General features: G+C 41.8%; 5 protein-coding genes and 1 non-coding gene across 11 annotated transcripts in view; 4 read left to right on the top strand and 2 right to left on the bottom strand.

Moving 5' to 3' along the window:
* Positions 1-5,087, top strand: part of LOC109636099 (pleckstrin homology domain-containing family G member 1) — a 56,342-nt gene extending 51,255 nt beyond the window's left edge. For all 3 annotated transcript variants that reach the window (XM_020097644.2, XM_020097646.2, XM_020097645.2), the window contains exons 16-17: positions 14-1,847; positions 2,138-5,087. In XM_020097644.2, coding sequence (XP_019953203.2) covers positions 14-1,847; positions 2,138-3,144 — 2,841 coding nt within the window. In that variant the 3' untranslated portion in view covers positions 3,145-5,087. The remainder of the gene's footprint in view (positions 1-13; positions 1,848-2,137) is intronic.
* Positions 5,088-5,865: 778 nt separating this feature from the next.
* Positions 5,866-11,118, top strand: tcp1 (t-complex 1). The gene is made up of 12 exons (XM_020097755.2): positions 5,866-6,165; positions 6,643-6,728; positions 6,819-6,947; positions 7,433-7,530; positions 7,636-7,746; positions 7,925-8,106; positions 8,532-8,658; positions 8,987-9,162; positions 9,303-9,426; positions 9,613-9,805; positions 9,919-10,082; positions 10,695-11,118. The coding sequence occupies exons 1-12, from the start codon at positions 6,093-6,095 to the stop codon at positions 10,906-10,908; spliced, it is 1,677 nt and encodes a 558-aa protein (XP_019953314.1). The 5' UTR covers positions 5,866-6,092; the 3' UTR covers positions 10,909-11,118.
* LOC138405681 (small nucleolar RNA SNORA29) lies at positions 6,407-6,545 on the top strand. The gene has a single exon (XR_011239482.1). It is a non-coding gene; the product is annotated as a small nucleolar RNA SNORA29 (small nucleolar RNA).
* A 48-nt stretch (positions 11,119-11,166) lies between the features above and the next one.
* Positions 11,167-18,010, bottom strand: acat2 (acetyl-CoA acetyltransferase 2). The gene is made up of 9 exons (XM_020097422.2): positions 16,950-18,010; positions 15,959-16,093; positions 15,638-15,819; positions 14,842-14,959; positions 14,606-14,749; positions 14,345-14,467; positions 14,095-14,249; positions 13,897-14,007; positions 11,167-11,945 (listed from the first exon to the last, which is right to left on the bottom strand). The coding sequence occupies exons 1-9, from the start codon at positions 16,996-16,998 to the stop codon at positions 11,775-11,777; spliced, it is 1,188 nt and encodes a 395-aa protein (XP_019952981.2). The 5' UTR covers positions 16,999-18,010; the 3' UTR covers positions 11,167-11,774.
* Positions 18,011-18,012: 2 nt separating this feature from the next.
* wtap (WT1 associated protein) lies at positions 18,013-24,337 on the bottom strand. Of its 4 annotated transcripts, none has more exons than XR_011239441.1 (8): positions 24,104-24,337; positions 23,503-23,540; positions 23,340-23,395; positions 23,182-23,240; positions 22,945-23,072; positions 21,065-21,986; positions 19,320-19,474; positions 18,013-19,224 (listed from the first exon to the last, which is right to left on the bottom strand). XR_011239441.1 is itself a non-coding variant. In XM_020097704.2 (8 exons), the coding sequence occupies exons 2-8, from the start codon at positions 23,530-23,532 to the stop codon at positions 18,575-18,577; spliced, it is 1,257 nt and encodes a 418-aa protein (XP_019953263.1). In that variant the 5' UTR covers positions 23,533-23,540; positions 24,104-24,337; the 3' UTR covers positions 18,013-18,574. The 4 variants fall into 4 exon arrangements, 2 of the variants coding, with proteins under 2 accessions (XP_019953263.1, XP_019953265.1); XR_011239442.1 differs by having other exon boundaries at positions 23,924-24,281; XM_020097704.2 differs by having other exon boundaries at positions 21,808-21,986.
* A 934-nt stretch (positions 24,338-25,271) lies between these two features.
* On the top strand, positions 25,272-27,694 carry sod2 (superoxide dismutase 2, mitochondrial). The gene is made up of 5 exons (XM_020097423.2): positions 25,272-25,429; positions 25,927-26,132; positions 26,221-26,337; positions 26,821-27,000; positions 27,100-27,694. Exons 1-5 carry the CDS (start codon positions 25,401-25,403, stop codon positions 27,243-27,245), a joined length of 678 nt encoding a protein of 225 aa, XP_019952982.1. The 5' UTR covers positions 25,272-25,400; the 3' UTR covers positions 27,246-27,694.
* Positions 27,695-27,993: the final 299 nt, after the last annotated feature.

Raw genomic sequence — 27,993 nt, 5'->3', positions numbered from 1 at the left:
GTCCTTCCTTCAGAGAGCTAGAGAATCACTGGTGAGGGAGGGGAGTCACCACCCGCCTCTCCTCAGGACGCCTCGGGTCACAGAGGAACCTCCAGACTCCCCTATTCCCTCTGTCATAGTCACAGAAAGTGATAACTCAGTGAGGAACATCTGGGCTGACCATCGGGCTCGTCGGGCCATGTTCCCCACCCGCCAGAGAACCATGCAGCCTGATGACGAAGATGAGGACATTTATCAGATGTTTGTTCCCACTGAGCCCAGCGCACCAGAACCGGAGGCGCCCTCGGAGAGGACCGACGCCACCTCGTCGCCCAGGACAGCTCGTCCCTGCAGCTGGCATGTCGAACAGGTGCCTGCGGTCCATGTTGACCCACCGCCCAATGGGAGCAGAGTCCTGCGGAGGGCGAGCAGTGCAGGGGAGAAGGCTACGGAAGCTCGACAGAGCCCTGATGACGACCAGGCTGGTCACAGCAACCTGGAAGTGATCCACACTGAATCGTCAAGCAATGATATCTCTGGATCATCCTCAGCCGAGCAGCTGACAATAGACGATATTGAAAACGTTTATGACAACATCAGCTACGAGGATCTGAAGAGCATGGGCCTCCTCAGGAGAGACCCAGAGGAAAGTCAGTCAAGGAAGGAGACGTCCACAGATGCAAAGAGTCCCCAGGGCCAGGCAGCGAGGTCAGTAGATGAGGTTTCAGGGATCACAGCGCCAGTAATCGAACCAGACAGTTCCTCAGAGAGCAACCGGTCCTCCACGCAGGACGGGAGGCCGTTAGGGACATGTGAGCTTAAGATAGTGGAGGAGAACATCTACGACACCATCTGTTTCAGGGAACCGCCGTCTTCTGAGCTAAAAGGAATAAATGAAGGCAATAAACTCCAACAGGAGAGGGACAGTCTGTTGGCCTCTGAACAGGACCTGATGGAAAGTCTTGGAGGTTTTGTATCTGAGGAGAGCCTCCACTTTGGAGAGGATGAAGGACTAGACGCCTCACAGCCAGATTATTCCTCCTCGTCTGCATCTGAGACCTTTTCCCAGCGCTCACAGAAAGGGGATAAGATGTCAGAGCGGGTCGACGAGATCTGGAACGACTTAGAAAACTACATCAAGAACAATGAAAAGAAAGCTGATCGGCTTCCTGCTGCCTTCCCTGTTAGCTCAAGCGAATCTCCCACCAAAGCCCCGTCAGTGAAAAACAGCCCTAAAAAGAACCCCCCTGTAATTATTGCCCATGCAGTCAGCTCTCCAACCAAGAGTCTCCCAACACATCAGCCGAAACCCCCACCCATCACCTCCACACCATCATTCACCATTCCAGTCATCAACCTTCCCGATTTTCAAAGTGAAGGCACCACAGAAGAAGAATACCACAGCCCTTCACCCAACTCCCAGCCCCTCCCTGTGACCCCAGAGCCCCTCCCAGGCTCGGTGAAGAGCATCCGTAACAGACTGGCTCGCCTCAGCAGCGGCAGCTTCCGCCTAGAGGACGATGACCTGGTGGAGCTCCCTCAGCGAAGTGCTCCTCAAAGGGAGAACTCCCTCAAGGATCTCCACAGTTTGTTCCCAGGGGAACTGACAGGTCTGGACCACCCCCTGGCCTCCTCCTCGCTCCTGCTGGGCGAGTCCGTTGACTTCCCCTTGGACCTGATGGATAAATCAAAGAACAGGGTGTTCCTGATGGCACGGCAGTACAGCCAGAAGATCAAGAAGGCCAATCAGCTGCTGCGCATGAGGAGCATGGACCCTGGAGACTCCTGCAGTCGGGCCAGAGCTGAGAAGAAGCAGAAGGACCTGGCAGCAATATTAGAGGAGAAGAAACAAGGGGGTGCAGCCATAGGTAAATTAAAACAACTAGTATTATTAGTCACATCTCAGATTGACTCAAACTGGATTTTTGTATATTCAAAGAAGCTATTATCAAATCCCACAGAAAATGATCATCCAAATCTACAGTTCCTCTGTGGAGCTTTGTCGCAACAAACTTTACTGTTTTGTTTCACTTTCATCACTAACTAATACTAATGTTTCTCTGGATTTGAAAATAAGAAACCATATGCTCATAATAAGTCAGTGTTGTATGAAAAAACACATTTAAACTTTTTACTTTTTCCATTTTTCTATCTTCAGGTGCAAGAATAGCAGAGTACTCGCAGCTCTATGACCAGGTCATGTTTAAGGATCCTACAAGTCCTTCTGGTCAGACCTCCGCACACCACACCCATCCAGGGCTGCCGTCCTCCCCATCCATGCCTGAGACCTCCCTGGAGTCAGACTGGCTCCACTCCACATACAGCAACGGAGAGCTGGCCAGCTTTGTCTCCTCAGTCAGCGAGGTGGGGGACGCTCGAGCCTCTTCCACCCCACAGCGCAGACTGACCTCCGCCTGCTCCATCCCCTCCCTCAAGACTCTCCCTCCCACACCAACCACCCCACCTTCCCAGAGGTGGAGTTCGTGCATGCCGGCACCGAGCGAGAAAGAGGAGCACGTGTACAGTTCCATTAAGAGACATCCGTCCTTTAATGCACCGTCTTTACCCTCCTCCAAGCCTTCCTCATCTGCTCACTGTCAGTCGGCCGACTCTCTAAGAAGCCAGGAGCAGGAGAAGAACAACCAGTCTGGACTCGTATGTAACAGACCCACTGTGGATCGATCCACAGACAGACTCCATGGCCCGAGTCTGGGCCGGGCTGGCCGCCAGAGCAGCCTCCCAGAGTGGTCCACCCAGGGACAGTCAGACCTCACCTTACATGACGGCCAACAGGTGGTCGTCTTGAATCGGGCGTCTGCGCTGAGCATACTCACTGCCACTCAGAACTACCTGGCAAACTTCAAGGACAATGGTGAAGATGACGATGACTACGTTGAGATCCGCTCGGAGGACGAGAGCGAGCAGGAGCACGACAGGTCGGCGCAGAGAAACGGCAGCTCGGCCGTTCTCTCCAATCAGAATCGGGGCGTCGTCCAGTCCCAGAGTCTGCCGTGCACGCCGGTGCGCTCCTGCGACCTCCTGAGGTCTCTGGACCATGAGCAGTTGGAGAAATACCTGTGGAGCGAGCCGCAGCAGAATCAACCCAACATCGTGCAATCTCTGAGGGAGAAGTTTCGGTGTCTGAGCTCCAGTAGTTTTGCCTGAAGCTACTAATTTACTAAAGCCAAATCTATATATCAACATACAGCATATAGAAACAAAAAGGGGGCGCTGCTGCTTTGCATTGAATGCCCTATGTAATCTAACATCATAGTCACAAACGAATACACTTTAAAAAATGAAACAAATGTCTTGATAAGAAGCGATTTTATCCATGTTTGTACCAAACATCTGTGAATACCTATTCTCACACAGGGATTCAAAGTAAAAGACATCTATTAATGCCACATCAGAGCATGCACGCGAGCCGCCTTAGCACTTCCACCTTCAAACAGTCGTCTCCTGTATGTTTTAAAGGGAAGTGATCTGGTGGGGATGAGTTAGCAAGACACAACCAGTAGATTGTACTGGCATTCAGTACAACTGGATGGGTTTTTAATGTCCAAAGTTGTTTTTAGAGACTCTAAGAGGAAACTGGATTCATATTCTGCAGGAATAAACTGTTGTACAGATAGACTAAGTCAGGATATCTGTTTCCACATGTAGAAGACTGGATCTTTACTGTGCCCAACATCTCACAAGGAGTACAAGCATCAGAAATGAGTTATTTGACTCCCGGCGTCGGGAATCTTTGGTCAGACTTGTGACGTCTTTTAATTTACTCTTAAGTTTATTTTAACTGCCTTTATTAGCATTAGTTCGACCTGTAGAGGAGAGATGAAGCTCAGCGATGTCTTGTGTTTAATTTGAACGTGCTTACACTATCAAACAGTTCTGAACAAGCAGCTTTACACATTTGCTCCTCGGGCTAGTTTGTCACGTTTAACAGCTTTTTAGCAAAAAATCAATGCAGCTGTAAAGAAAACAGGTTGGCTATTACAAGATCCAATAAGTTAAGTATAACTAGCCATAGATCAATAAATCTATTTGAGCTTATGTCCCTCTACTTACCTTTGTCATCAATAGGGTATCGTGCTTTAAAATGAGGAGATGTTAATATTTTAGATCAGCGATAAGAAATCGTAGGACTCCATATTTATTCTGAATCAATTCAGAGATGTTTTTACGTTTAATCGTCACTGGGGGGCGTCATCATGTAGAGTGAAATGTGCATCTCAACATTTGTTTCTTAATCATGCTAATTTTAACGTTTTTTTTTCAAGCAGGACCACGAAGGAGAACATTAAAGGGGTGTTTGTTAAAAAAATTAAAAAAACTACAGTACTGTATTTGGTGTATTTTTTACAAATGATTAGTCAATACTTTGTTTACGTTATGGGGCACCCCCTACTGTCACACTACTGATACTGCATCCACTCTTCGGTGAGCTAGTTGTCAGCCTGGTTCACGCAACACAATCGTTTTCTCTCCCCTCAAAATTGTATTTCTAGGTCGCTAAACGTGGCCTGTTTTATTGGATGTCACCACCCTTTACCACAATTACATCAAACCACAGACTGGTTGTAAATTAAAGTGAAATATATTTATTAAAAAGATGGTTTTATTGTCATTTATGGGCACTCACAAAATTGGAATCAGATACTGTGAATATTTTCAGAAATGGATATTTAACTTTCTACCACGCACTGCTTAATTACAAGTTCCAAATCACACACACACACAAAATTCACGTGAAAAGTGTAAAAGCACAATGTCATGGCGTAATGTTCGTATCAGGAAACGTGCATCAAACACAGGTTAGGAATATGAAGTATGATTTTTCTCTTTTTGTACATTTTGTCCTCTTTCACTGGTGGGGATCGTCAGTCTTCATTGACTCTTTTTTGCACTTTTCTGTCTTTTTTTATTTGTTTCATTTGTAAACACTTTGTAAAGATGTACATTTTAGGAAAGTTATTCTTGTATGCCATAGGTATGCTTTATAATGCTTTAATGTTTAAGTTAAATGTACTGTATTTTTTTAACTGCCTAGTTGTCATTGCTCAACACAACAATGTATTGGAGGTAATAAATTCAAATTAAACTTATCTTTGTGTTTCTGGTGGTTTTCTCTATAAAAATGTCATCACAGTGAAAATGGGGCAGAGCAGCCGCTGAGGAAAATCCATTATGAACTGTGAACTATTCACAGGACGAGCTGAGACAGAGTTCAAACATAGCAACTTGAAAATGATACACGAGTTGTGATAAGTATTTTACTAGATTAGCGTTTTAAACTATAGAACAAACTCAGAGGATAATAAAATAAATGTACCCACTGTATAGCTTATGTATTTTTATCATAACGAAGATATCAATTTATATTATGTAGAATATAATGCAGATATGAGGTTTTAACATAATGGTTGGTGTCAAATTGACTGTTTTTGCTAGATATCTATTACTGTATATTAATTGATTTACTGTCATTTCACAGAGTAAAACGAAATTAGAAGTAATCAAGTAGTATTCACATAACAGACAATAATTAAGAGTCCAAATTGTACTAATTAAAGTTTAATTAAATAATGATTTGATAATTGATGTATTGATCTAGATTTTGGGGTTGGGCTGGACGAGCATTGTTGCTTTATTGCATCATTTGTTAATTCAAGTTTCTTATTGAAAGTCTGTTTATGATTTACTTTGTCTTTTTTCTACATATATATGAAAACCTACGAAATAAATAAACAAATCAAATCCAATCGAAATATGCAACAGGGGGCGCTCTGGCGAACAACCTATATGAAAACTGCAGCTACAGAACCAAGAAGAAGCCGGAAAGGGGGGGGTGGCTTGGTGGTTTGGTTGCATGCTGGGAAATGTAGTGTAAAAAATAAAACGTGACAAAAAGTTATTTTCTGATTCTACAGAGCAGCTGATTGACGTGAAACTTTATGAACACGTGAAAACTCGAGCTTTGTTCGATCACGTGACGCGTCTGCACTTTAAAGTTCCTCGTTTCTTTTCTTCTCGAACCTTCCGGTTAACACCGGCTCACCCACAGTGCACCGCGCTCCGTCCTTTCTTCTCGGCTGTGTGGTGGTTCCAAAATGTCGATGCTAGAGGGTCCGTTAAATGTGCTCGGTCAGAGGACGAGTGGAGAGTCCATTCGAACTCAGAATGGTGAGTTGTTGTGCTTCTTGTCTTACAGTTTGTTTAAAAAAGCGAAAATGTTCTCTGCGCGTCCAAACATCCGGAAGAAAACCCCGATTCATTCACTGCATGCGACACACGTGTGGCTAGTGCTAATGCTAACGAGGAGTGACGCTTTTCTTTCACGCATCTTTTTTTTCTGTTCCACTTTTAATCCTCCGTAAGATACTCAGCTAGCTCCTAATGCTAGCACCAGTCGTTACATATTGACGAGCCCATGTTGGTACCTTTCATTCGCACCTCTCTGAATGGACGGCTATGCTAATGGGACAGATTACAACACTGTCATGGTCTGAAGGTGTGGTGACTGTCTGTGCACCCCACTGAATAAAATGACAGGACATGGCAGCAGCAGCAGTGTTGTATGAAGTTATACCTGTAGTAGAAGGATCTAGTTGTTTTAAAAGAAATGCACAGCTGCTATTAGCATCCTTCTTTTCTCCTCAGTCATGGCCGCAGCGTCCATCGCCAACATCGTCAAGAGCTCCCTGGGACCCGTCGGCCTCGACAAGATGTTGGTGGACGACATCGGGGTCAGTGGAACATTCAATGTCCTGAATCCATGTGGAATTGATTGTTTTTTACTTGATCAGACATTTTAAAAGTCTGGATGTTTTTGACAGGACGTGACCATCACCAACGACGGAGCAACCATCCTGAAGCTGCTGGAGGTGGAGCACCCAGCCGCCAAGGTCCTGTGTGAGCTGGCTGACCTGCAGGACAAGGAGGTCGGAGATGGGACCACGTCTGTGGTGAGTTAAGGGCAACAGCTGCTCCCAACATCTATATAGACCCTTTTCCATCTGCTGTTCAGATCAGGGAGATTGAGTGGGTTCTTTTTTGTCAAGCTTTACTTGTTTCTTGCTGTACACATGCCTCGATTAGTGTAAAAAGAGTAATCCTGTTTTAGTACCGTACATCTGCTGTTCATACGGGTGTGTGGCTATGCTAACAGGAAAGAGGAACTGTCCGTCAGTGTCTGAAGGGGTTGTGCAGCCTCATTTCTGCCGCCTCTAATGAAACGATGGCACAGTGTGAAATCATGGCACGTCGTAGACAATTATTGTCGCTGTAATGGAACTGGTGATTTTTGGGTAGTTTTCCATCACTCGTGTTGCAGGTTGAGGACAGAGGATGTCCCACCTTGTTAAGCTCTGAGACAAATTATGATTCGTGAACATGTGCGATACAAATGAAATTTGAATGATGTTTGTGTTTGTCATGTAAATTCTTTCAGGTGATTCTTGCCGCAGAGTTGCTCAAGAGTGCAGATGAGCTGGTGAAGCAGAGGATCCACCCAACGTCCGTCATCAGTGGATACCGTCTGGCTTGCAAGTGAGATGCTAAGAACGCTTGGACCCACTTTTACAATGCTCATTGATTTGCATTGTACGTTGTACGTTCTGACATGCAAACTTGTTTTTTTCCCCCATTTTCCAGGGAGGCAGTGCGCTACATTAATGAGAACCTCACTATTGGAACAGATGACCTGGGCAGAGAGTGTCTAATCAATGCAGCCAAGACTTCCATGTCCTCTAAAATCATTGGAACGTATCCTTTTGTCTGTATGAGGCGGAGTTAACGTTTGGTCAGGACCTAACCTCCAGATTCACTGGCTTTTGTTTAGGCTTTTCTAGTTTCACAAGGATTTTCTTTTTTTTTTCTTAATTGTTAGAAAATAAAAAAAAATCTCTGCTGTGTGTATCTACCTTGACTTCTGAGCCAACAGTGATTCAGACTTCTTTGCCAACATGGTGGTGGATGCTGCCTTGGCCGTGAAGTTTGTGGATGGCAAGGGTGTGGCCAAATACCCCATCAACTCCGTCAATGTGCTGAAAGCCCACGGCCGCAGCCAGAAGGAGAGCTTCTTGGTCAATGGATATGCTGTGAACTGCACCGTTGGATCACAAGGTGCGTCTGTCATCAGCTTACATGAAAGGGAAAGGGATCTATTGCTAGAAATTAAATACAAAATAATCTTAGTGATGATTCCACTAAATTGAATGAACTGTTTTCTTTACCCCTAGAATGGGCCCTTTATATTTAAATACTTTATATTTACATGCAGCTGGTTAAACTCCCATTTAAATTTGCTGCTATGTCTTTTCTAATGGTGTATGCAGTGATACGCGTGGGAGACAGTATACTGGTTTTGAAAAGAAAAGTCGCAGTAGTTTGTCGACTGTGGCACCTCTTTTCTGACCAGACAGTTGAATATTAACCTTAAATTAGGCTGATTCTTGTCAATACTTAATTGATTTCTGTGGCTAGGTCAAATATGATTGCTCTTGGTTTTTTCCTCTCATTAAACATGCTGGTTTCTGTTTTTTCCAAAGGCATGGTAAAGCGTGTTGTTAATGCCAAGATTGCTTGCCTGGACTTCAGTCTGCAGAAAACCAAAATGAAGATGGGAGTCCAAGTTATTATTAGTGACCCAGAGAAGCTCGACCAGATCAGGCAAAGGTTGGTCATAGTATATTTTCCTGTTTTGCTTTTTTCACACACACAGATCTTTCAAAATCTTCCCATTTAAATTTGCTGTGATGCTGACTCAATAGTTTACACAGTGATACGCGTGGGAGAAAACATACTCATCCACGAGTCAAGGCAGCAGCTTCTCTCTGAGCTGTTGGATGACTATTGTGGCCTGGACACATTTCCATGTGTACAATAAATCATGATTTTATCAGTTTGTAGAATCTTAATATTTCAAAGATGAACAGTATATATGTTATTCTGTCTGATATTTAAACATAAATGATGAGACGTAAAATATATTTTGTTGCTTCAGGGAATCTGACATCACCAAGGAGAGGATCCAAAAGATTTTGGCAGCAGGTGCCAATGTTGTCCTGACGACGGGTGGCATTGATGATATGTGTCTTAAGTACTTTGTGGATGTAGGAGCCATGGCAGTGAGGAGGGTCCTCAAGAAGGACCTCAAACGCATCGCCAAGGCAACAGGAGGTAAGAGGAGAGCAGACAGTGTCTTTGTTTTGTGGTGACAAGACTTTTAAACGGTTGGGCTCTATATCTCAGCATGTTTTTTTTAATTGACTGTCTAGTCATATTATGATATTGAATACTTAGTTTTTTTTCATTCTCAGCTATCGTCTGCCCATCCCTGACCAACCTGGAGGGCGAGGAGACGTTTGAGGCCACTATGCTCGGTCAGGCTGAGGAGGTTGTGCAGGAACGTATCTGTGACGATGAGCTCATCCTTGTCAAGAAGTGAGAATTGCAACTGCTTGAATCTCTTTGCTTTTGTAACATCGGTAAAGAGTGTTGAACTGTTGAGTAATGTCAAGAAAAACGGATTCTAACAAGTGCATCTCAACTGTAGCTCTGGTACATATGTGCAAACCTTCTGAATTAACTGTGCTGGTTCTGTTTTCTCCTAACTTTTACTCCTCTCAGTACCAAAGCACGCACATCAGCCTCCATCATCTTGCGTGGGGCCAATGACTTCATGTGTGACGAGATGGAGCGTTCGCTGCACGACGCTCTCTGTGTTGTCAAGAGGGTGCTAGAGTCCAAGTCTGTAGTACCAGGAGGAGGCGCTGTGGAGGCAGCTCTTTCAATCTACCTGGAGAACTATGCTACCAGCATGGTGAGCTCTCAGTATATGCAGTGATTAAAAACGTGTTTACGTTGTTCGGGTGTTAACAAGTGAATCCTCTGAGCTGAGATTTTACTCATCAGCTTTGTTTTGGGTTTTTTCAGGGTTCTCGGGAGCAGTTAGCCATCGCTGAGTTCGCTCGCTCTCTCCTCGTCATCCCCAAGACGCTGGCTGTGAACGCAGCACAGGACTCCACTGATCTGGTGGCCAAGCTTCGTGCTTTCCACAATGAGGCTCAAGTTAACCCCGAACGCAAGAATCTGAAGTGGTGAGTGTTTCGTACCAGTCACAATAATGTGTGTTTACAAATGTCCTCTTAAATAGTTTCCATTTTCTTGAGTCTCTACTGTGATTCTTATGACTTGATGTTTTTCTGTAATCTTGCGTTTCTAGTTTTAAGGACCTATCCTGTGAAATTACATTTATTTTACTTAAGCTTATAGCAACTGGAAAGTAAAAGACTGCCAAGTAGACCAAGATTAATACCTCAAAAAATTTGGTTGCACATCAGTGATTAACACAATTTAAATTATCATATGTTTTTATGTCGTTTTGGCAAAACATAATTGGTTCTAGCTTCTAAAATGTGAATATTTGATCTTTTTAAAATCCTATGAAGGTAAACTTAATGTGTGAGTGCTGGTCAGACAAAATTGGCAATCTGAAAATGTCATCTGCACCTCCAACGAGTGTGATAGGTGTGGTTTTTCAGTTCTCATTATATAGAACAAATAGGTGATAAACCACGAAAGTCCTTTGTGCACAAATCCCTTATAAAATAATTTAGTTTCAGTCCCCAACATTAACCTCTTCGCTGCCACCTGCGTGTAACTGAAGTGGGGGCTGTAGAGTAAAATATTGAATGTTTTGTGTCCTGTAGGATTGGACTGGACCTGGTGAACGGTAAACCTAGAGACAACCGTCAGGCAGGCGTGTACGAGCCCACCATGGTCAAGACAAAGAGCCTCAAGTTTGCCACTGAGGCCGCCATCACCATCCTCCGCATTGACGACCTCATCAAACTGTTCCCCGAGCCGAAGGAGGGCGGGCAGTCATACAGGGACGCCGTGAATTCAGGATCTCTGGAGGGTTGAAAAGGCTGCGATTGGTCCTGATAAGTTCAACACCTGTATTTATACATAAGGAGCTCTTCATGGCTGTAGCTTTAGTGTAGGCCGTGCACTTTGCCTGTTTACTGTTGTCTCTTTGCGCTCGTCTCCAGAGGAGCTGTTAAGTGATTTGTGTTTTTGGACACTCAATAAAGCTTCAATGGTTGTAAATGACCACTGATTTGTTAATTCAAATGGCTGAGATGTGATTACTTTGCAAGCTTTGACACAGGTGTAAAATACTTTTTGACAATGGCTTTAATTTTTTTATTGATATGTTTAACAGCTGGATGACAGAAGACATTTTCACAAACATCTGGTTATGTACAGGAAGCACTAGGTGAAAGAAGGCTGGGGTACTGAGCCTTATGGCACTTCACTGGGATATAAGGCTGCTGTCTGCACACTTGATCAGAGGATGAGGGTTGAAGATACTGGAATGTTGATTCGTTTTTTTTAAGAGCAAGCAAAATCTACTAAAACCTGACAAAGAGTATCAGAAAATTACACTTTAAAAATAGGCTTTACAGAGAAAATAGCATTCTTTCCAAACGTAAGGATGTGAAGCTTTGCCGTTACAGTTCGTGTCTTGGTTGCACAGTTAATAACTTAAAACAGCTTAGTTAGTTTCACAGCTGAAACCTGAGAATAAAAATTCACGGTGAGTGACGAGCTGTTGTTGAACATCCATCATCGCAACACATACTCATCACACCGGCCTCTAGTACAGTGAACGGAAGAACCCAGGTAAACCACTACCCTTTATTCTATAGTGTAAACAATGAATGTTCCCTTTATTTATTTAAAATGAGAGAAAAGTGCGATCCATATAGCAGCGTTAGTTATTCCCCTCAGACCCTCTCCACACACATGGCGATGCCCATCCCCCCTCCGATGCAGAGGGACACCACTCCCTTACGTCCTCCGGTCCTCTGGAGTGCGTGCAGCAGGGTCACCAGCACTCTGCAGCCAGACATGCCGATGGGGTGGCCCAGAGAAATGGCACCGCCGCTCACATTCACCTGAGGAACGGACAAAAAGGTTTTCAATGTAATTTCAGTCTTGCCATGTGTCAATTAACTCCAGAGAGACACTTTCACATGAGAAAATGTAGCATGTAACTCTGACAAATGGCTCCTGGTTAATCCAGTTTAATCTTCATCTGGCTGTTAATGGAAATCCTGACTGTATGAGGCCTCTTAGCTTTCAGTTTTTTTTTTAATGAAAAGAAAAACACTTGGAGAAAGATGACTTCAAATCTTATAACTTAAATCATATTACTGAGAAAGTCTAAATTCATTCGCAGTGCATAACTTCGCCAAGCCCCAACATTTCACTTCTGAAAATATGAATCATATAAATTCACTAGATCTAGTTTTGATGAAAATAATTTTTATATCAAAATCCCTAAATTATTCTCGAAGAAATCAAACAAAATGTTTAAAAAAATCAATGTTAAAGTGAAAAAAAATTCTGAATCTTACGCAGATCTACGGAAGAGTATTGCATTCACTTGAAAAAAAACAACTTATTTTTTGGTTTGTTTTTTTTTTGAATAATTTTTTCAGTTTTTTTGACAAATTTTTTTTCTTCTATTTTTCAAACTATTTTTTTTTCTGATGTTAGAAAGCAATTGAAACAATAGACACATTCATTTCTTTATTATGGAATCGTATTGTATTCACTTGAAAAAAAACAACTTATTTTTTGGTTTGTTTTTTTTTTTGAATAATTTTTTCAGTTTTTTTGACAAATTTTTTTTCTTCTATTTTTCAAACTATTTTTTTTTCTGATGTTAGAAAGCAATTGAAACAATAGACACATTCATTCCTTTATTATGGAATCGTATTGCATTCACTTGAAAAAAAACAACTTATTTTTTGAATAATTTTTTCAGTTTTTTTGACAAATTTTTTTTCTTCTATTTTTCAAACTATTTTTTTTTCTGATGTTAGAAAGCAATTGAAACAATAGACACATTCATTCCTTTATTATGGAATCAATATTGCATTCACTTGGAAAAAAAAACTTATTTTTTGGTTTGTTTTTTTTTTTTGAATAATTTTTTCAGTTTTTTTGACAAATTTTTTTTCTTCTATTTTTCAAACTATTTTTTTTTCTGATGTTAGAAAGCAATTGAAACAATAGACACATTCATTCCTTTATTATGGAATCAATATTGCATTCACTTGAAAAAAAAACAACTTATTTTTTGGTTTGGTTTTTTTTTGAATAATTTTTTCAGTTTTTTTGACAAATTTTTTTTCTTCTATTTTTCAAACTTTTTTTTTCTGATGTTAGAAAGCAATTGAAACAATAGACACATTCATTCCTTTATTATGGAATCAATATTGCATTCACTTGAAAAAAAAACAACTTATTTTTTGGTTTGTTTTTTTTTTGAATAATTTTTTCAGTTTTTTTGACAAATTTTTTTTCTTCTATTTTTCAAACTATTTTTTTTTCTGATGTTAGAAAGCAATTGAAACAATAGACACATTCATTCCTTTATTATGGAATCGTATTGCATTCACTTGAAAAAAACAACCAAAAAACACCGGTTTTTCTCAGTAATTAATTTTTTGAAGATATTTTTCAGTTTTTCTGACAAATTTTTTTTCTTCAGTTTTTATAATAATAAACAGGTTCGAAGTATCTCGATAATTCATAAAAAAAATGTGTCTGAAAAACAGAAACAAGTTAAAATTAGTCAGAAAAATAGAAAAAAATATTCAAAACAATAAACCAAAAAATAATTACTCAGGAAAACCGGAGTTTATTTTATTTTTTTTCAAGTGAATGCAATACCTTTCCGTAGAGATCTACACCAAAATGTAAAGGATTCTTCCTTGGTTCATGCTTCACCCCTCCACAAATCTGTCAAATCAGTTAAGTATTTTTTGCTCATTCTTGCTACAAAGAACAAACTACCACAGATGAGAACAACATCCTTGGCTTACAGTAGGTAATTACCTTGTCAACATTCAGGCCGAGCTCTTTGACCACAGCGATGGACTGAGCAGCGAACGCTTCGTTGAGCTCGTACAAGTCGACCTGGTCCAGCTGCCAGGCTGCTTTCTCAACCTGTCTCAACAAGACCATGAATAAATATTAGGGACAGATAATCATCGTCTTGGGTCTTTTTACATTTAAGTGCCACCAACTTCTCACCGCTTTCCTAATGGCCGGTATCGGTCCAGTTCCCATTATAGACGGGTCGAGACCAGCTTGAGCCCACGATACGATTCTGGCCATTGGTTTGAGGCCACGCCTCTCAGCCTCTGATTGGCTCATTAGGACAGTCGCTGCTGCTCCGTCATTTATACCTACAGCAAGAATGATGAAAGAACGTTCACACATCTTCGTGTCATATGCAGCCAGTTGGCAGACATCTCAGTATTTGTCTTAGTTCAGCTCAAACCTGAGGCGTTTCCAGCGGTGACGGTGCCACTGCTGTCCTTGATGAAGCAGGGTCTGAGCTTGGACATGCTGTCCATGGTGCTGCCGTGGCGAGGAAACTCATCCACCTTCACCTCCACTGGACCTAAAGCAGGAAGAAAGATTTAACAGGGCATGCACAGTGAATTCATTTAATAAGCACAGGCCAAATGATGAACTGATGGGCCAATTCTATTGAAATGTAAGGATGAATTGAATTATAAATATAAAGAAATTAACAAACCTTTTCTGGACGGCACCATGACGGGGACAATCTCCTGATCAAAATGTCCTGCTTTCTGTGCAGCCTCTGTTTTGTTCTGGGACTGGACAGAAAATTGGTCCTGCTCCTCTCGACTGATGGCCCACTGCTTTGCCACGTTCTCCGCTGATGGAAAAAAAACAATAAATGTAATCAGAATGCCAACATTTAACACAAACCACTGGCTGGTGTGTTGGAAATAAAACACAAATCCAGACCTGTGATGCCCATGTGGTAGCTGTGAAAGGCGTCCGTCAGCCCGTCTGCCACCATGGAGTCCTGCAGGGAAGCGTCACCCATCCTCAATCCTGCTCGCATGTGCAGTGTGTGAGGAGCCTGAGTGTTTGTAGAAGACAGTTAAGATATTTAGCCACAAACATTCACCCAGGGACAGAATTATTTTGTTAAGATCCCCAACATATATTCAATAAAGCAATAAAATATTATCGTTTTTATTCAGAAATAATTACTTCCTGGTTTGAGCTTCTTAAATATGAGCATTTTGTTGCTTTTTCTTTGTCATAATAAACTAAATATCTTTACGTTGTGAACCGTGGGTAGTGGAAATATTTTCCACTATTTTCTTAATTTGTCAATTTTCTGAAAAAAACAATTAACCCTGGAAGATTGTTGACGAATTAAATTAATAATGTAAATGATCATTAGAACTGCTGGAGTTACACCCAAAGCTAGCTGTCATTAGTTTTTCCTTTTGTAGATACTAATACCAATTAAACACTAAACCTTTTAACAGTCACCCTAACAATACTTTTTTCACAACCAACATTTGAAAACCCAAAGACCTCAAAATCAGACCGAACTATGATTAAGAATAAAAAGTCTAAAACATTGGTACTTTTTGTGAATGATCAGACTTTATCTGATCAGTTAATACAATATAATGGTCTAATGTCAGATTTTGGTGCTTGTGAACTGAAACCCTGCAGCCTTATCCATTATCCATTTCATATCACACCCTGACATCTCACACCCAGCTTTTGTCTTGTAACTTACCCTGCTCATGCTCTCCATTCCTCCTGCCACCACCACAGTGGAGTCTCCAGTCTGGATGGACTGAGCTCCCAGACACACAGACTTCAGCCCAGAGCCACACACCATCTGACAGCTCCATGCCGGGACAGGGAAGGGGATACCGGCCCCAACGCTGGCCTGACGCGCCGGGTTCTGCCCTTGACCTGAAGGAAACACACACACACAAAAAGAAATTGAGCCCAAATACAAGAGTTAGGTAAAAAGAATGTGGTCAAAGGTCGGAGGTGACATTGCTCAACACAAATGTCAACATGTCATGTGGATATGAGACCTTTTATCTACCTGCAGTGAGGACGTGTCCCATGATAACCTCAGAGACGTCCTCTGGCTTTACCCCGGCCCGTTTCAGCACGTCCTTGATCACCACTGAACACAGGTCATGCACAGGTACAGAGGACAAGGAGCCGTTCAGAGACCCTGTGTGGAGACAAAGTATTGTAATATGAGTTCATAATGAGAAATGTTATGAATCATAGGTTTTACAAGAGGGAAAAGATTAACGGCATTATTTAAAAATAAATAAATAAATTCACAGCATATACATATATATATATATGTATAATTATTGACTTAAATGAAAGAAATGGTCTTAACACACTGGATTTATATTTAATATTATTTTTCAAATGTTTTTCATGATTCTTATCTGTACTTTTTTTTGCCTTCATTGAGAAACATGTTTCAGATTAGTACACGTGCTTACACGTCAGGTGATAAAGTCATCATTTGCTCAACGATGGACTCATCACATCTAACGTGCATGTTGGGAAAATTCACTGTCAATATTTGCATTTCATCATCTTCTATTTTAACACTGCAGCTCTTCACACTTCTACACAGACACCCTTTATAGGAAATCACTACTTAATATGTATACGGTGATTTTCTGCCATTTTGATTATTTCTTAAACAAGGAGAAAAAAAACTACTTTTAAAAAACCAGTCTGATCTCTGTGACGTAGTCTCCAGGCAGCCAATGACAGGAGGCTCGTGCGCCGTGGCACTATGACTAGCCAGCCAATCAACAGCCACAGGATTCTACGGACACGAGAGCGAACCAATCACAGCTCCGCGACACTTGACGTGACTTTAGTTCATTATAAAAAGAGCAATTAAACAAAAAGCAACTCGAGTTTTGTTTGCGGAAATACTTAACAACCGGCGCAGCTTTATTAGCAACGAGCTGCAAGGGGTTAGCATGAGTCGGGTAGAGATGCTACAGCTACAAAACTGCTTCTAATGAATACGGGAAATGGAGATGATCTGAATTTACCGATGGCTGTCCGGGCGGCGGAGACGATGACCACAGGCTCCGGGTTCATGTTGGCAGGAGGCTGGTGAAGGTTAGAGCCGCTGGTTCAAGCTGCTGCTGCTGCTGCTGGTGGGAGAAGTGGGGATAGTGGTGATAGTGGGGATAGTGGTGATGGTGCCCGTCCTCTTACTGAGCTCTGTCAACACTGTCTTCTTCTCTCACTTTCCTGGCGGATCGCAAACAAGTTCAGCGCCACCTACTGTACAAGAGAGTGCAACATCCCATCATGTCATTTTAACACATTTCCTCAAATTCTACTGATCAGCCCTGAGTCTTTTAGGAAAGTGTCTTCCTGATGTCTCTTACTCCCAAAAACCTCCATCAGATCTCACACTTAATCCTGGGAGCTTTGTCTTTCTGCTTCGTTACAACGGGAGATTACACGTTCAGTGTTTTCCTTAACCACACAATTACATTTGTCACTGTTCCTCGCCCCCATTATAAACAAGGTGTCATTTAGTCCTGTGATCTAGTTTTGTTATGAGGACTTCCTCCGTTCTGACCCTTTCTATGAAGTTCTTGGTTATGACTGAGTTTTGCATTTTATAATATCTCCTTATCCTCCTTCCTAGCTCCAAGTTTAGAATGTTAAGTAAACAGTAGATCGCATTCTTCTATTTGCGTTTTGCTAATTTCATGCAATATAAATATTTATTTCAGATGTACTGTATTTTCTGTGGCATCAGAAAATTGGTAAGCATGTTTCTAATTATTAATAAACTTTTCCTTTATATTTCTCATCCTCTAACTCTTGATTTTTCTGAATGGAAAGTTTAATTTTATTTTATATGGCAAAATGTTACATTTATCTCTATTGTAGGCCATAGTAAAACAATAAATTCTCTGTATATTTTTTCATAATTCTTTGGTTGCAATAAATATGAATTACTCTCTATAAATACTGTAATTATCCCATAGAAACCCTTTTTAATTTGTATTCTTCATCTAAAACAGCAGTGAAGTGCTGCTAAGGTTTCATTCTACCACATGTTGTGATGTCTGGTAATAATGGGTTTCACTCTAATGTATTAAAAATCTTTATTGGTATTTGGTCAGTACATGAAAAGGACTGAAGTCAGAATAATATGAACATCGCATATAAACTACTCACAATTCAACTGAATTTTTGAACAGAATTTTTTTTGTCAATGAAAAATTAAAACTGTATTAAAAAAAAAAAAAACACAGGCCAACATCTAAAAATGACCTTGAATACTGCGAAGCTACCATAATTAAGTGATTTTACTGACTTTTGACGATGAGTTACAACACCAGATGCCTGATTTCAGTGTGAAGAGCTCAAACAAGAACAGCATAGACGTGCTCAAATAAACAGCAGAGAGAAAGGAACTAGTTTTAAATCATACACCCACGCAATTCAAATCTAACATTAACCCTGTCCCATTATATCCCCCGTTTAGCAACACAAATGTGACAGAGGCATCACGATAGGCAAAGGGGCGGAGGGTGAAAACAAAATGTCTTGGACAGCAGTGCTGTGTTACAGACTATGCATTTGTTGCCTTGTTTGTATATTGTATTAAAAAAAATTTAAAAAAGGAAAAGACAGTACATGTCAACGTACATTACAAAACCGCACTGTCGCTCGTGCTGGAGTCCAGGCCGTTCTGAGCATGCCGTGACCCTGTAGTCCTCGTGCCCTTGGTCACCACGGCAGCCTTGTCCTCATGGGGGTCGGTGGTGGAGTCTGTGTCATTGGAGTGCTGAGTCAATGATGTCTCGCTGCCTGTCGGAGAGTCCACACTCTCGTATCCTGCACTCAGCTGGCTCCCGAAACCCACAGGTCCTCCAACTCTCCCAGCAGCAGTCTGATTCCCTGACGCCTCCTCTGAGTGGTTGGACAGTTTGGTCTCAGCTTCGCCAGGGCTGCAGACCATGGGGGACATGGGAAAGTCTTCCTCTGTGCTGCTCACCTCCCGGTACAGGCTGGGTGTAGTGGTCTCACTCCTCTGGGATGAGTTACCGTTGCTTGGTCCATTGGAGACCCTCCCGTAGTCTTTGCCCACTTCAGAGGGCGTGCTCACCTGCTCAGGCTGGGCGGACGGTTCAGTGGATAAGCTGGAAGCAGCGGGTGAAGTCCTGCTGGGTCCGGCCACAGCACCCTGAGTGTGAGTCAGCTGCTGTCGGCTCTCTTTTAACTGCTGCTGCAGGACCAGGATGGTGCTTTGCATCCCTTCCACCTCCTCGTCAAGCTGGATGATAAAGTCATTCAACTCTGTGGGGTTGACGAAGATAAGCAAGACACATACAAAAGTTAAAAAATAAAATCAGAAAAGTAAAAAATGATGCAGATGCTGCTCATGTTCTCACCGTCCTGACTGCTCTTGAGCTCCTCGCTGTACTTCTTCTGCAGGGCCAGCTCAGCCTCTAGCTGGGCAATGCGTCCCTGGGAGAGCTGCCTGCCCAGCTCCTGATTTTCCTGAATCAGCATTCGACACTTGGCCATCAGTTTCTTCCCTGTTTGGCTGTAAGGGAAACAAGTCTCACATCACACAGTGAACCAAGGGACGAACACAAAAGGCAGAGATGGCATCTGGTAAGTTTTAACTGCATGAGCCACTTTGCTGAGGGTCAGCACAAACCCTCCAAATGGACCATACCTTAATGACTCTCGTCACAACATTTTTCGATGTTGACTCGTCTCCAAATGCGATATATAATTAGCAGCTACCAACAGACAGAACATGAATACAAATAAATGTAAATTACTTACTTTAAATGGTCTAAACTGACCTTTTCTGACTAAATCAAAAGTAGTATTGTTCGTTATTCATGCTCATAACTTAAGGTCCTCACTGTTGCTCACAACCTAAACCAACACGTCTGTAAAACTGAAACACCTGTTACATTATGTATACATGTTAAAAAGATCAGTAGCAATTCTGTTACTACCAAGTTCTTAAATTCAAAAAAGTGAACTCACTACATGACTGAGAGTGAAGCACAAGCAGAATAATATCAGAATGACATACTACAAATGCAACTATAATTTAAAAAGGAACCCTTGGCTATGTGTAGCAAAATAGGTAATACACACTGCTCAAACCAGGTTTGAGCAACCATCACTTTAAATACATAAGAGCAGGTGCAGGGACATTAAAATCAAATTGCTTAGGCAGCTACTTTCTCAACTTTACAGCAGGTCAGTGAAACCTCTGTCAGTCCAGCACGCCTCTTAATTCTAATTTTAAGTATTGTGATTAAGCTTTAAGGAGCTGTCATCAAGGTGCTGAATTTACACACACAAATGAGATGCAAACCATTTCAAACCAAAGTTAACTGCCACCTATAAATGTCTATAGAAGTCATCTGGAATGAAATATGAACAATAATGGCAAACAATTCTGCAGCTGCACCATCTGAAAGCAGAAGTCATTAAACTGGTTCTTTCAAATTTGTTAAAAATCCATTTATGGACATTACTCTAAAGTAATTTTGCAATCATGCACCACATATCTTTAGTCAGTTGCTTGTACAACTTGTCTTCGCAATTATTACTTATAAAACCATTACTATTATCCAAGATGCTGGAAATGTATCAACAGTCAGTTTACACACTACCAACTCAAATCTGAAAGATCTGAGTATAAATTTGTTTTTAAAAAAACAGGAAAATGTAAGAGATTCCACTGTGTGCTCTTATTTTGAAAATAGTGGCTGAAGATCTGTGCCACACTGGTAAGAAATCTAACTGACTATAAGTGTAAAAGGCTGAGGGAGAGATTGAGGTCAATCACAAAAATACACAGAAATACAATCAATACATTCTCATCAACTCATAACATGACTTGTTAAAAGACATTTGCATTCACAGCTTCAAACAGGACTCAATTCACCTACAGCAGTGTGTTTCAATGTGCATCCAGAAAGTTAAGCAAAGCTTAAATTGTAAATAAAGTACAAATTTTACATTAATTGTTAACGATTAAAGCCAATTAATCACATGGATTCACACACACACTGCAGTAAGTGTTTGTTTCAGAGAAACAAGAGAAAGAAATTAAATACCAATAAAAGAAACAAGTCACAAAATAAAACATGTAAATACACTCTACCGTGACTGGGCCCATGTTCAGAGACACAGGCGACTGGACTCTCGTGCCTGAACCATGTGGACCGAGGATCTGGCTCCACCACAGTCTCAACATCATTTCTAGAAGCTCTTCCCCTCCAAAGTCTTACTTTAAAAACCTAGAACTTTCCTCATGTTACTGCGATCTGTCTAGACTGTCCAAAAAGTCTTTACGTTTCTCAGGCAGACTAGCAGGTATGTGTGTGGTGTAATCCACAGTTAAATGTCTTTATAAACCAAGTATAGGGATTGTCTTTAAAATGTTCAATTGCTGTTTAAGGCTAGGGATGCTCCCTGCCTGACTCAACCTCCACCATAACCCCCCTATTTAATATGTGAACTGTCTGGTTTGAGCTGAGGGGGCGGGGAGGGCATATCCATGTCGGGAAGTGAGTGACCACCTCTTCAGGAACAGTCCGGACTCCTTCGGGCCCTTGGACGGTGAGGGGATGCAAGGGGAGAGAGCTGAAACACAAGTGTCACCTGACCATTCTGTCTTTTCACGTTAGGTTATGTGATATGTAGCTGGCACAGTGCAAGAGTACAAAAACAGTTCTGTTCTGCAGTGACTGGCTTTCTGTAAAGTCTGAGTCTCGTGGTGAGTACAGCATGTGTCAGCCTTCCCCCCCACCATTGTTCCTGCATGCCTGCAGTGAGAGTGAGGGGCGTGAGGAAGTCTTGACTTTTTTTGTTTGAAGGAGGGGGGGTTATTTTGATTGTCTTTACCTATCAGGTGTAAATTTCCAGGCACTCAGTTCATTTTGGGCCTGCTCCAGTTTGTCTTTAGTCTGTTCCAGTTCAGCCTTCATTTTGAGGAAAAACAAATTGATGGCTGGGTCCACCATGGATGACCGCAGTTGGGCCGCACTCGGTTGTTGGACTTGCTTGAGGTACTGGATCTGGGTCTACAGGATAAAACAAACAAGTGTTACTAACGTATACATTTATACATTTCTACACCTGAGGAAATTTGATTGTCTTGAAAACTAGTCCTTTAGCTCAACCTATCATCCAGTCGATTGAGCAACAGTTACAATTTACCCAAAATCAGATATATCTACACGGCTATCAAGTGTTTGTTCCAAAAGTAGGATTAGTTTTCACATTGTTTCTAAATTAAATGCTTGTAGTAATAATTGTATATGTTGTCTTTCTTAGACACAACCAACAACTCACCTGTCAAAGACAGAAGCAATTTAAACCTTGAGATTTCTCTGGGCAAAGGTTGCAACTAACTACTACCAGGCATCAAGGTTAAACTCTCAGCAGTGTTTGCTACTGCCCTATAAGAATGACACATGCTGCTGTAAAGCCACAGGGAAGTCTACTACTGAGCTGTCAGTGTGATAAGAGCAGAGGATGCCCTCCTCAAGCCATGAATGAATATTAAGTATGACAGTGTTCGAAAGACGTCAGGTAACTGATTAGTTGCCTCATAGGGGAAAGTTGGAATTCTGATACATGACTGCCGTTTAAAGTTGCTCAATGTATGACACAAAGCTGGTTAACTGTTGTTTACGCTTTTGCATTTACATACAAGACACTTTGTCAGAAGTGTTGAATCTGCCTTCTCAATCTGATCCCTCAAAGAAGCTGTCAATGTGTGCATTTGTCAAGAGAACCATTTAACACAATTTGCCAGAATGGTGCAAATAATGGAAGTGATGGATGCAGTCTCAGATCAACTGGATTTCACTTAGTATTAAAGTCTTCTACACTATTAATTATTCATTGGGGATTATAAGGGCCAGAGCATCAGTAACTGTGGAGCCCATAAGTTCAGCTCAGTCATAGTCAAGGAGAAGCTGAGGACACCAACAACTCATATAGTTAAACATTAAGACAGGAGGATTAGATACATACCGTGCACTCTTGCATCTCCTGCTCCTTGGTGGCAAGTCGCATGACCAAGATGTTCTCCCTGCGTGCAGACTCCTGCTGCTGCTGTTTGAGCTTCTCCTCCGACTCCTTCAGGCCTGTGACATCATTGGCTAAGACGTGGAAGAGGGGCAGACAAGCAAACGTGTCAAACGAGAAATATAGAATATAGAGATGTGGTGTGCAACATGCAGCGATCATTCTGGGAAAATGTTTACTTACAACACAGCTCAGCATATTTAGCCTCCAGGACCTGGACATATACTTCATGCTGTTTCCATCTAAAAAAACAAAAAGGTGCAGAAGATGTATGTGCATTTTCTGCTTAGTTGAGTTTTCCCACAATTCAGTTCACATCCAGAGACAGGGCAGTTAACTACCTTGTGCACAACTCCTCTCTGGTCAGGGTCTTCATGTCAGACTCACTGAGGCGAACCTGTGTGAGGAAAATAAAAAAGCAGGGACTGGTTAGACACTGATCGACAATATGAGATAAAATGGCTCATTACACGTGACAAACACTGAGGCAGAGAAGACTCCCACCTTCTTGGGTAGAGGTTCCTCGTTGGTCATTGTGGACTCTGGGAATAAACACGAAAGGAAAACATCATTAATCGCAGCTTGATGTCGTGTGTTTAAGACGCTGCTTCTTCTTTAGCTGCGTTGAACAACAACGCAGTGTGTTACAGCTAATGCTAAAATGCTACCTAAGCTACAGCTTCCAACAACCCGATGAAGATAAACACACGCGACCACCGAAGTTAGCAACATGAAAAAATGATGATAAACTTCGACATAAGCGCTTTTAAGGAGCCTTCGAGCCTGAGGTGTTAGCTCGCGAGGAGGCGAGCAGCGGCGGATTGCGAGGATTATAGAATAAGCACGCTAACGTTAGCTATCGAGTGCTAACAACATATAGCACCCGCCGGGGGAATAAACAGCGGTTCCGAAGCTAACGTGTTACCCGGTGTTAGAGTCTTAACGTCCCGCCTGGCAGCGTGCGATTCTTGGCTCTGTTTTCGGCTCCTTGTTATCACAAAATGGCGGTGAAGGAAATGACCCCCTCCCCTGCGCTCCTTTTCCTGAAAGTAGCGGGCTCTCGGCTGCAGATATCCGGCCTCGACTCAGCGGGAGAAACACTCACCAAGACGCGGTCGTTTGAGTGTCTCCGTGGTGACCGGTGGCTTGTTCTGCGACTTCAGTCAGGAAAAAAACACGCGAGCTGCGGGTTTAAATGTGGATGATTCGCTTCGGTGTGTCCACCATCGTCCTCCTCTCGGCAGACAGGACCGATCGAGTCTGTGCGAGGCTGCCGCTGCACCACAGTGCCGCCACCACAGCTGCGAGCATAAACAGAGCTCTCACTCCGCGGCGAGTTACTGAGAACAACAAGATTGTTGTGAAATATATTTTTCTCAAGGTCTAATTTTTGTTTTATCTTATTTTGTTCAATCTTGTTCTTTTCTATTTCCACATTGTGCTGGTTTGTCGTTCATAAATTAAGTTATATGACAACCCTATATATAGATACTTTATTGATCCAGAGGGAAATTTAGATTTCTGTTGTAGAAACCAAAACAGATTCAAACTCTCATAACTTTCATTGACAAAATGCAAATATCAGAGAATAATGTGGAAAATGAATGAGGAAAAAAGACTCACACAGTCAGTGACTTATTTTAAATCACTTCTTAAAACCTATTTAAATAGACTTGATTTAATGTGATGTCAGGAAACATCTTCCATCATTATCAAGTTTAATGGTTTATCAATAGTTGTGAAATCTAACAATCAATGATATTAACTTTTGCTTGACGTCATTCTTCATTGATTCTGGACCGGTCTCGTCAGTAAAAAAATTTCAGTGACTCATTTGCCTCGACATAGACGATCTCTGACGTTACCTCCCATATGTCAGAAGAGGCGTTCACGTGATTCTTTGCTGTTTGTTTAAATGCGAACTTGTGTTAATACATTAACGATTATTACGACTTAAATTATATTTTATCACGCATCGATCATTATTATCTTAACTCTGCGTGTTTCAAACCACAAGCACGTTATCATTCAAAATGAATCACCTGTTTCAAAAACAGCCCTGCTGCACTTTAACTGATGTGTCGAACAATGTCATAGAGGAGGGGGGGGGTTAAAATAACATCTATTATATTTATGCATATTTAAACACATCAATATATTTTCACCATATTTGTATTTATTCATTAACTTCAATATTTCTAAGGGGAGTCCTGGCTTCGGTTGGAGCAGCAGATGTTTGTGAAACCCCTGCACGTTCTCGTCAACACCCCCGGTATTGGAGAATGGCACGGTCCACTGCGCCGTCAAGTTGAAATAGCTCAGTTCAAGGGCAGCGAGCTGATCTGTAGTTTGTGAGCGTCCCTCCTGTCTGTGCTGTCTGTGCTGTGGACACTGACACCATCATGCTCTGCAGAGTTGCTCAGATACGCAGGTAAAACTGACACCCACATAACAGCTACTGACATCAGTGAAAGAGGAGCTAACTCCCGCTAGCTGTCGTGTTTCATGAACTTCAGGCTGTTTGCTGTCAGAGCTAACAAGCTAGCTAGGCAGGGTGCTAACCAGGTGCAGCAGCCCGGCTAGGTTAGCCTGTGGAGCTCCAAATAAAAGTTGTTGTGTTGTTATTTCACAGCCATTCATTCACTGGCGTGAGTGTGTGTGGCGTGTTTACATTGTTCATAATGCTACCACCAGCTCATTTAGCTAATAATAATGCTAACAACAACATGAGGAAACACACAGGTCACTTCCACACAGTTACACAAGCTCAACAAACCTTCAGCTGATAGACCCACGTGCCAGAACAAACATTGTGCTGCTTTAATTTAAAAAAAAGTTGCAGGATTCACGTGTGGTCTACCACATTAAAAACCTATGTGGTAATGTTATGGTTGGCATAACAATTTTTTTTTTTGGTTTGTTTTCCAGGTGTGCAGCCAGTCTCAGCCAAACCATAAGCCAGGCAACCGCATCGAGGCACAAGCACACGCTCCCAGACCTGACCTACGACTATGGTGCCCTGGAGCCCCACATCAGTGCAGAGATCATGCAGCTGCACCACAGCAAGCACCACGCCACATATGTGAACAACCTCAACGTCACAGAGGAGAAGTATCAAGAGGCACTGGCAAAGGGTACAGAAGATAGATAGCATGAAGTAATCAGCCTAGTCGGATCCTGAATCTTTTTATTCATCTGGATGTTATTTGTGTCATATTCCAGGTGACGTGACGGCACAAGTTGCCCTCCAGCCTGCTCTGAAATTTAATGGAGGAGGCCACATTAATCACACCATCTTCTGGACAAACCTCTCTCCAAATGGTGGAGATGGGCCACAGGGTAAGGTAGAAACATATCAGCGGTGGGATCAGCTTGTTGTCTTAAAATTTCCCTACACTGGGTTGTTGTGTTAACATTTGCATTAACATGTTTTAATGTAAAAACACTGAACTCAAATGACCCTGTATAGGCACCATGTACGGATTGTTAAAGGGGTAGTTCACCCATGAATGAAAATTCCCTCATTATATACTCACCACTATGCCAATGGAGGGGTGGGGTTAAACATCCTGCTTCAACAGATTATCCAGGAAGCTAATTGACATGTCTGGCAAACCTGAAAGTAAATATTCCGTATTACAAAAAAAAATTATACCAGGGAGGGTTTTCAGGGAGTTGAGTCTGTCATGGCAGCTCTCTTCCAATGAAAATAGAAAATAGAGCCAACTAGAATATGTTAAGATTTTTTAGAAATGCTTTCTGATTTTGCTTCTTTCTGTTAATGTTTAGTATCACTCTACTTGTCTCTTTCACTTGTTGTAGGGGAACTAATGGAAGCCATCAATCGGGACTTTGGCTCCCTCCAGAAGTTGAAGGAAAAGATGTCTGCTGCTACCGTTGCAGTGCAGGGCTCAGGGTGGGGCTGGCTGGGCTACGACAAGGAGAGCGGAAGACTTCGCATCGCTGCTTGTGCAAACCAGGATCCTCTGCAGGGGACGACAGGTCAGTGGGAAAAAAAAAGAGCCACAAACAACATCTCTAGGCATGCATTTATATTGTCCCCTATTATTGTCACAGATGAAATTTTTTTCCATCCCTCAGGTCTCATCCCTCTTCTTGGTATTGACGTATGGGAGCATGCCTATTACCTTCAGTACAAAAATGTGCGGCCGGACTATGTTAAGGCGATCTGGAACGTAATCAACTGGGAGAATGTGACTGAGCGTCTTCAGATCGCCAAAAAGTAGAATCTGACCCTCGCAAATCCCTGAAAACCTCTCTCATCTTGACCTGGACCTGGTTCAAATAGTCGCTGCAAATAATTCTTAGTTTTACCATGCGTGGAGTATCAGTGGTGGTGTTCTTCGAATTTTAGATTGTCAATTGCATTAAAGTTGATTACCTTTGACTTGGAAATACTTTCTATATTGAAAACATACAAATTAAAAATCATTTGCAAGTGCTTTTTAAATCTCAGGTCTGTCCTCAAACACCAGACTCTTCAAAGCGCACAAAAATGGCTGCCTTTCACGTCAAGGCTGGCTTTTGTTACCCAAATAGTAGTTGACGCAATACCAGAGAGCATATTCAGTGAGCTGTGTCATTGTCGGAATTACTCACACAAAAATCAGGCAATGTTATTGCAGTCCATGTTTTTGATGTAGAATAATAAAATTATATGATTTCAGTTGTAAAAGTTTGATTTCTTCATTTGTCACTTCACATTTACATTTAATGTACATATATATATATATATATATATATATATATATATATATATATATATATATATATAAATAAAAGACTGTAAGATGGAATTTAAAGGTACATGAGAGAAAAAAACAGGGATTCAGCACAGAGTAAAACAAACAAAATACTGGATATATTTTTAACCACCATTAGCATTTCCAAAATCTGCGAGGTATGTGAATTAGAGGTTTAGAAACATGTCCACAGAATTTACCCAGATTAAAACTCAGCTTTAATCTCCACTGA

This window comes from Paralichthys olivaceus, chromosome 19 (assembly GCF_024713975.1).
Source record: "Paralichthys olivaceus isolate ysfri-2021 chromosome 19, ASM2471397v2, whole genome shotgun sequence".
Lineage (NCBI taxonomy): Eukaryota > Metazoa > Chordata > Actinopteri > Pleuronectiformes > Paralichthyidae > Paralichthys > Paralichthys olivaceus.
Note: the sequence above shows the minus strand (reverse complement) of the source record. Positions and strands in the feature narration are given on the sequence as shown.

Bases quoted from the DNA above. Each gene is read 5' to 3' on its own strand.
- tcp1 (XM_020097755.2), top strand. From the start codon at position 6,093: ATGTCGATGCTAGAGGGTCCGTTAAATGTGCTCGGTCAGAGGACGAGT. The intron at 9,427-9,612 runs GTGAGAATTGCA...TACTCCTCTCAG, and splicing joins GAGCTCATCCTTGTCAAGAA to TACCAAAGCACGCACATCAG. The intron at 9,806-9,918 runs GTGAGCTCTCAG...GGGTTTTTTCAG, and splicing joins AGAACTATGCTACCAGCATG to GGTTCTCGGGAGCAGTTAGC.
- acat2 (XM_020097422.2), bottom strand. From the start codon at position 16,998: ATGAACCCGGAGCCTGTGGTCATCGTCTCCGCCGCCCGGACAGCCATC. The intron at 14,250-14,344 runs GTTTGAGCTGAA...TTCTTGCTGTAG, and splicing joins CACCGCTGGAAACGCCTCAG to GTATAAATGACGGAGCAGCA. The intron at 11,946-13,896 runs GTAATTACCTAC...TCCGTTCCTCAG, and splicing joins TCGGCCTGAATGTTGACAAG to GTGAATGTGAGCGGCGGTGC.
- wtap (XM_020097704.2), bottom strand. From the start codon at position 23,532: ATGACCAACGAGGAACCTCTACCCAAGAAG. The intron at 23,241-23,339 runs GTAGTTAACTGC...TTGTTTTTTTAG, and splicing joins AGAGAGGAGTTGTGCACAAG to ATGGAAACAGCATGAAGTAT. The intron at 19,225-19,319 runs GTGAGAACATGA...TCAACCCCACAG, and splicing joins GCTCAAGAGCAGTCAGGACG to AGTTGAATGACTTTATCATC.
- sod2 (XM_020097423.2), top strand. From the start codon at position 25,401: ATGCTCTGCAGAGTTGCTCAGATACGCAG. The intron at 25,430-25,926 runs GTAAAACTGACA...TTTGTTTTCCAG, and splicing joins AGAGTTGCTCAGATACGCAG to GTGTGCAGCCAGTCTCAGCC. The intron at 27,001-27,099 runs GTCAGTGGGAAA...TCCATCCCTCAG, and splicing joins TCCTCTGCAGGGGACGACAG to GTCTCATCCCTCTTCTTGGT.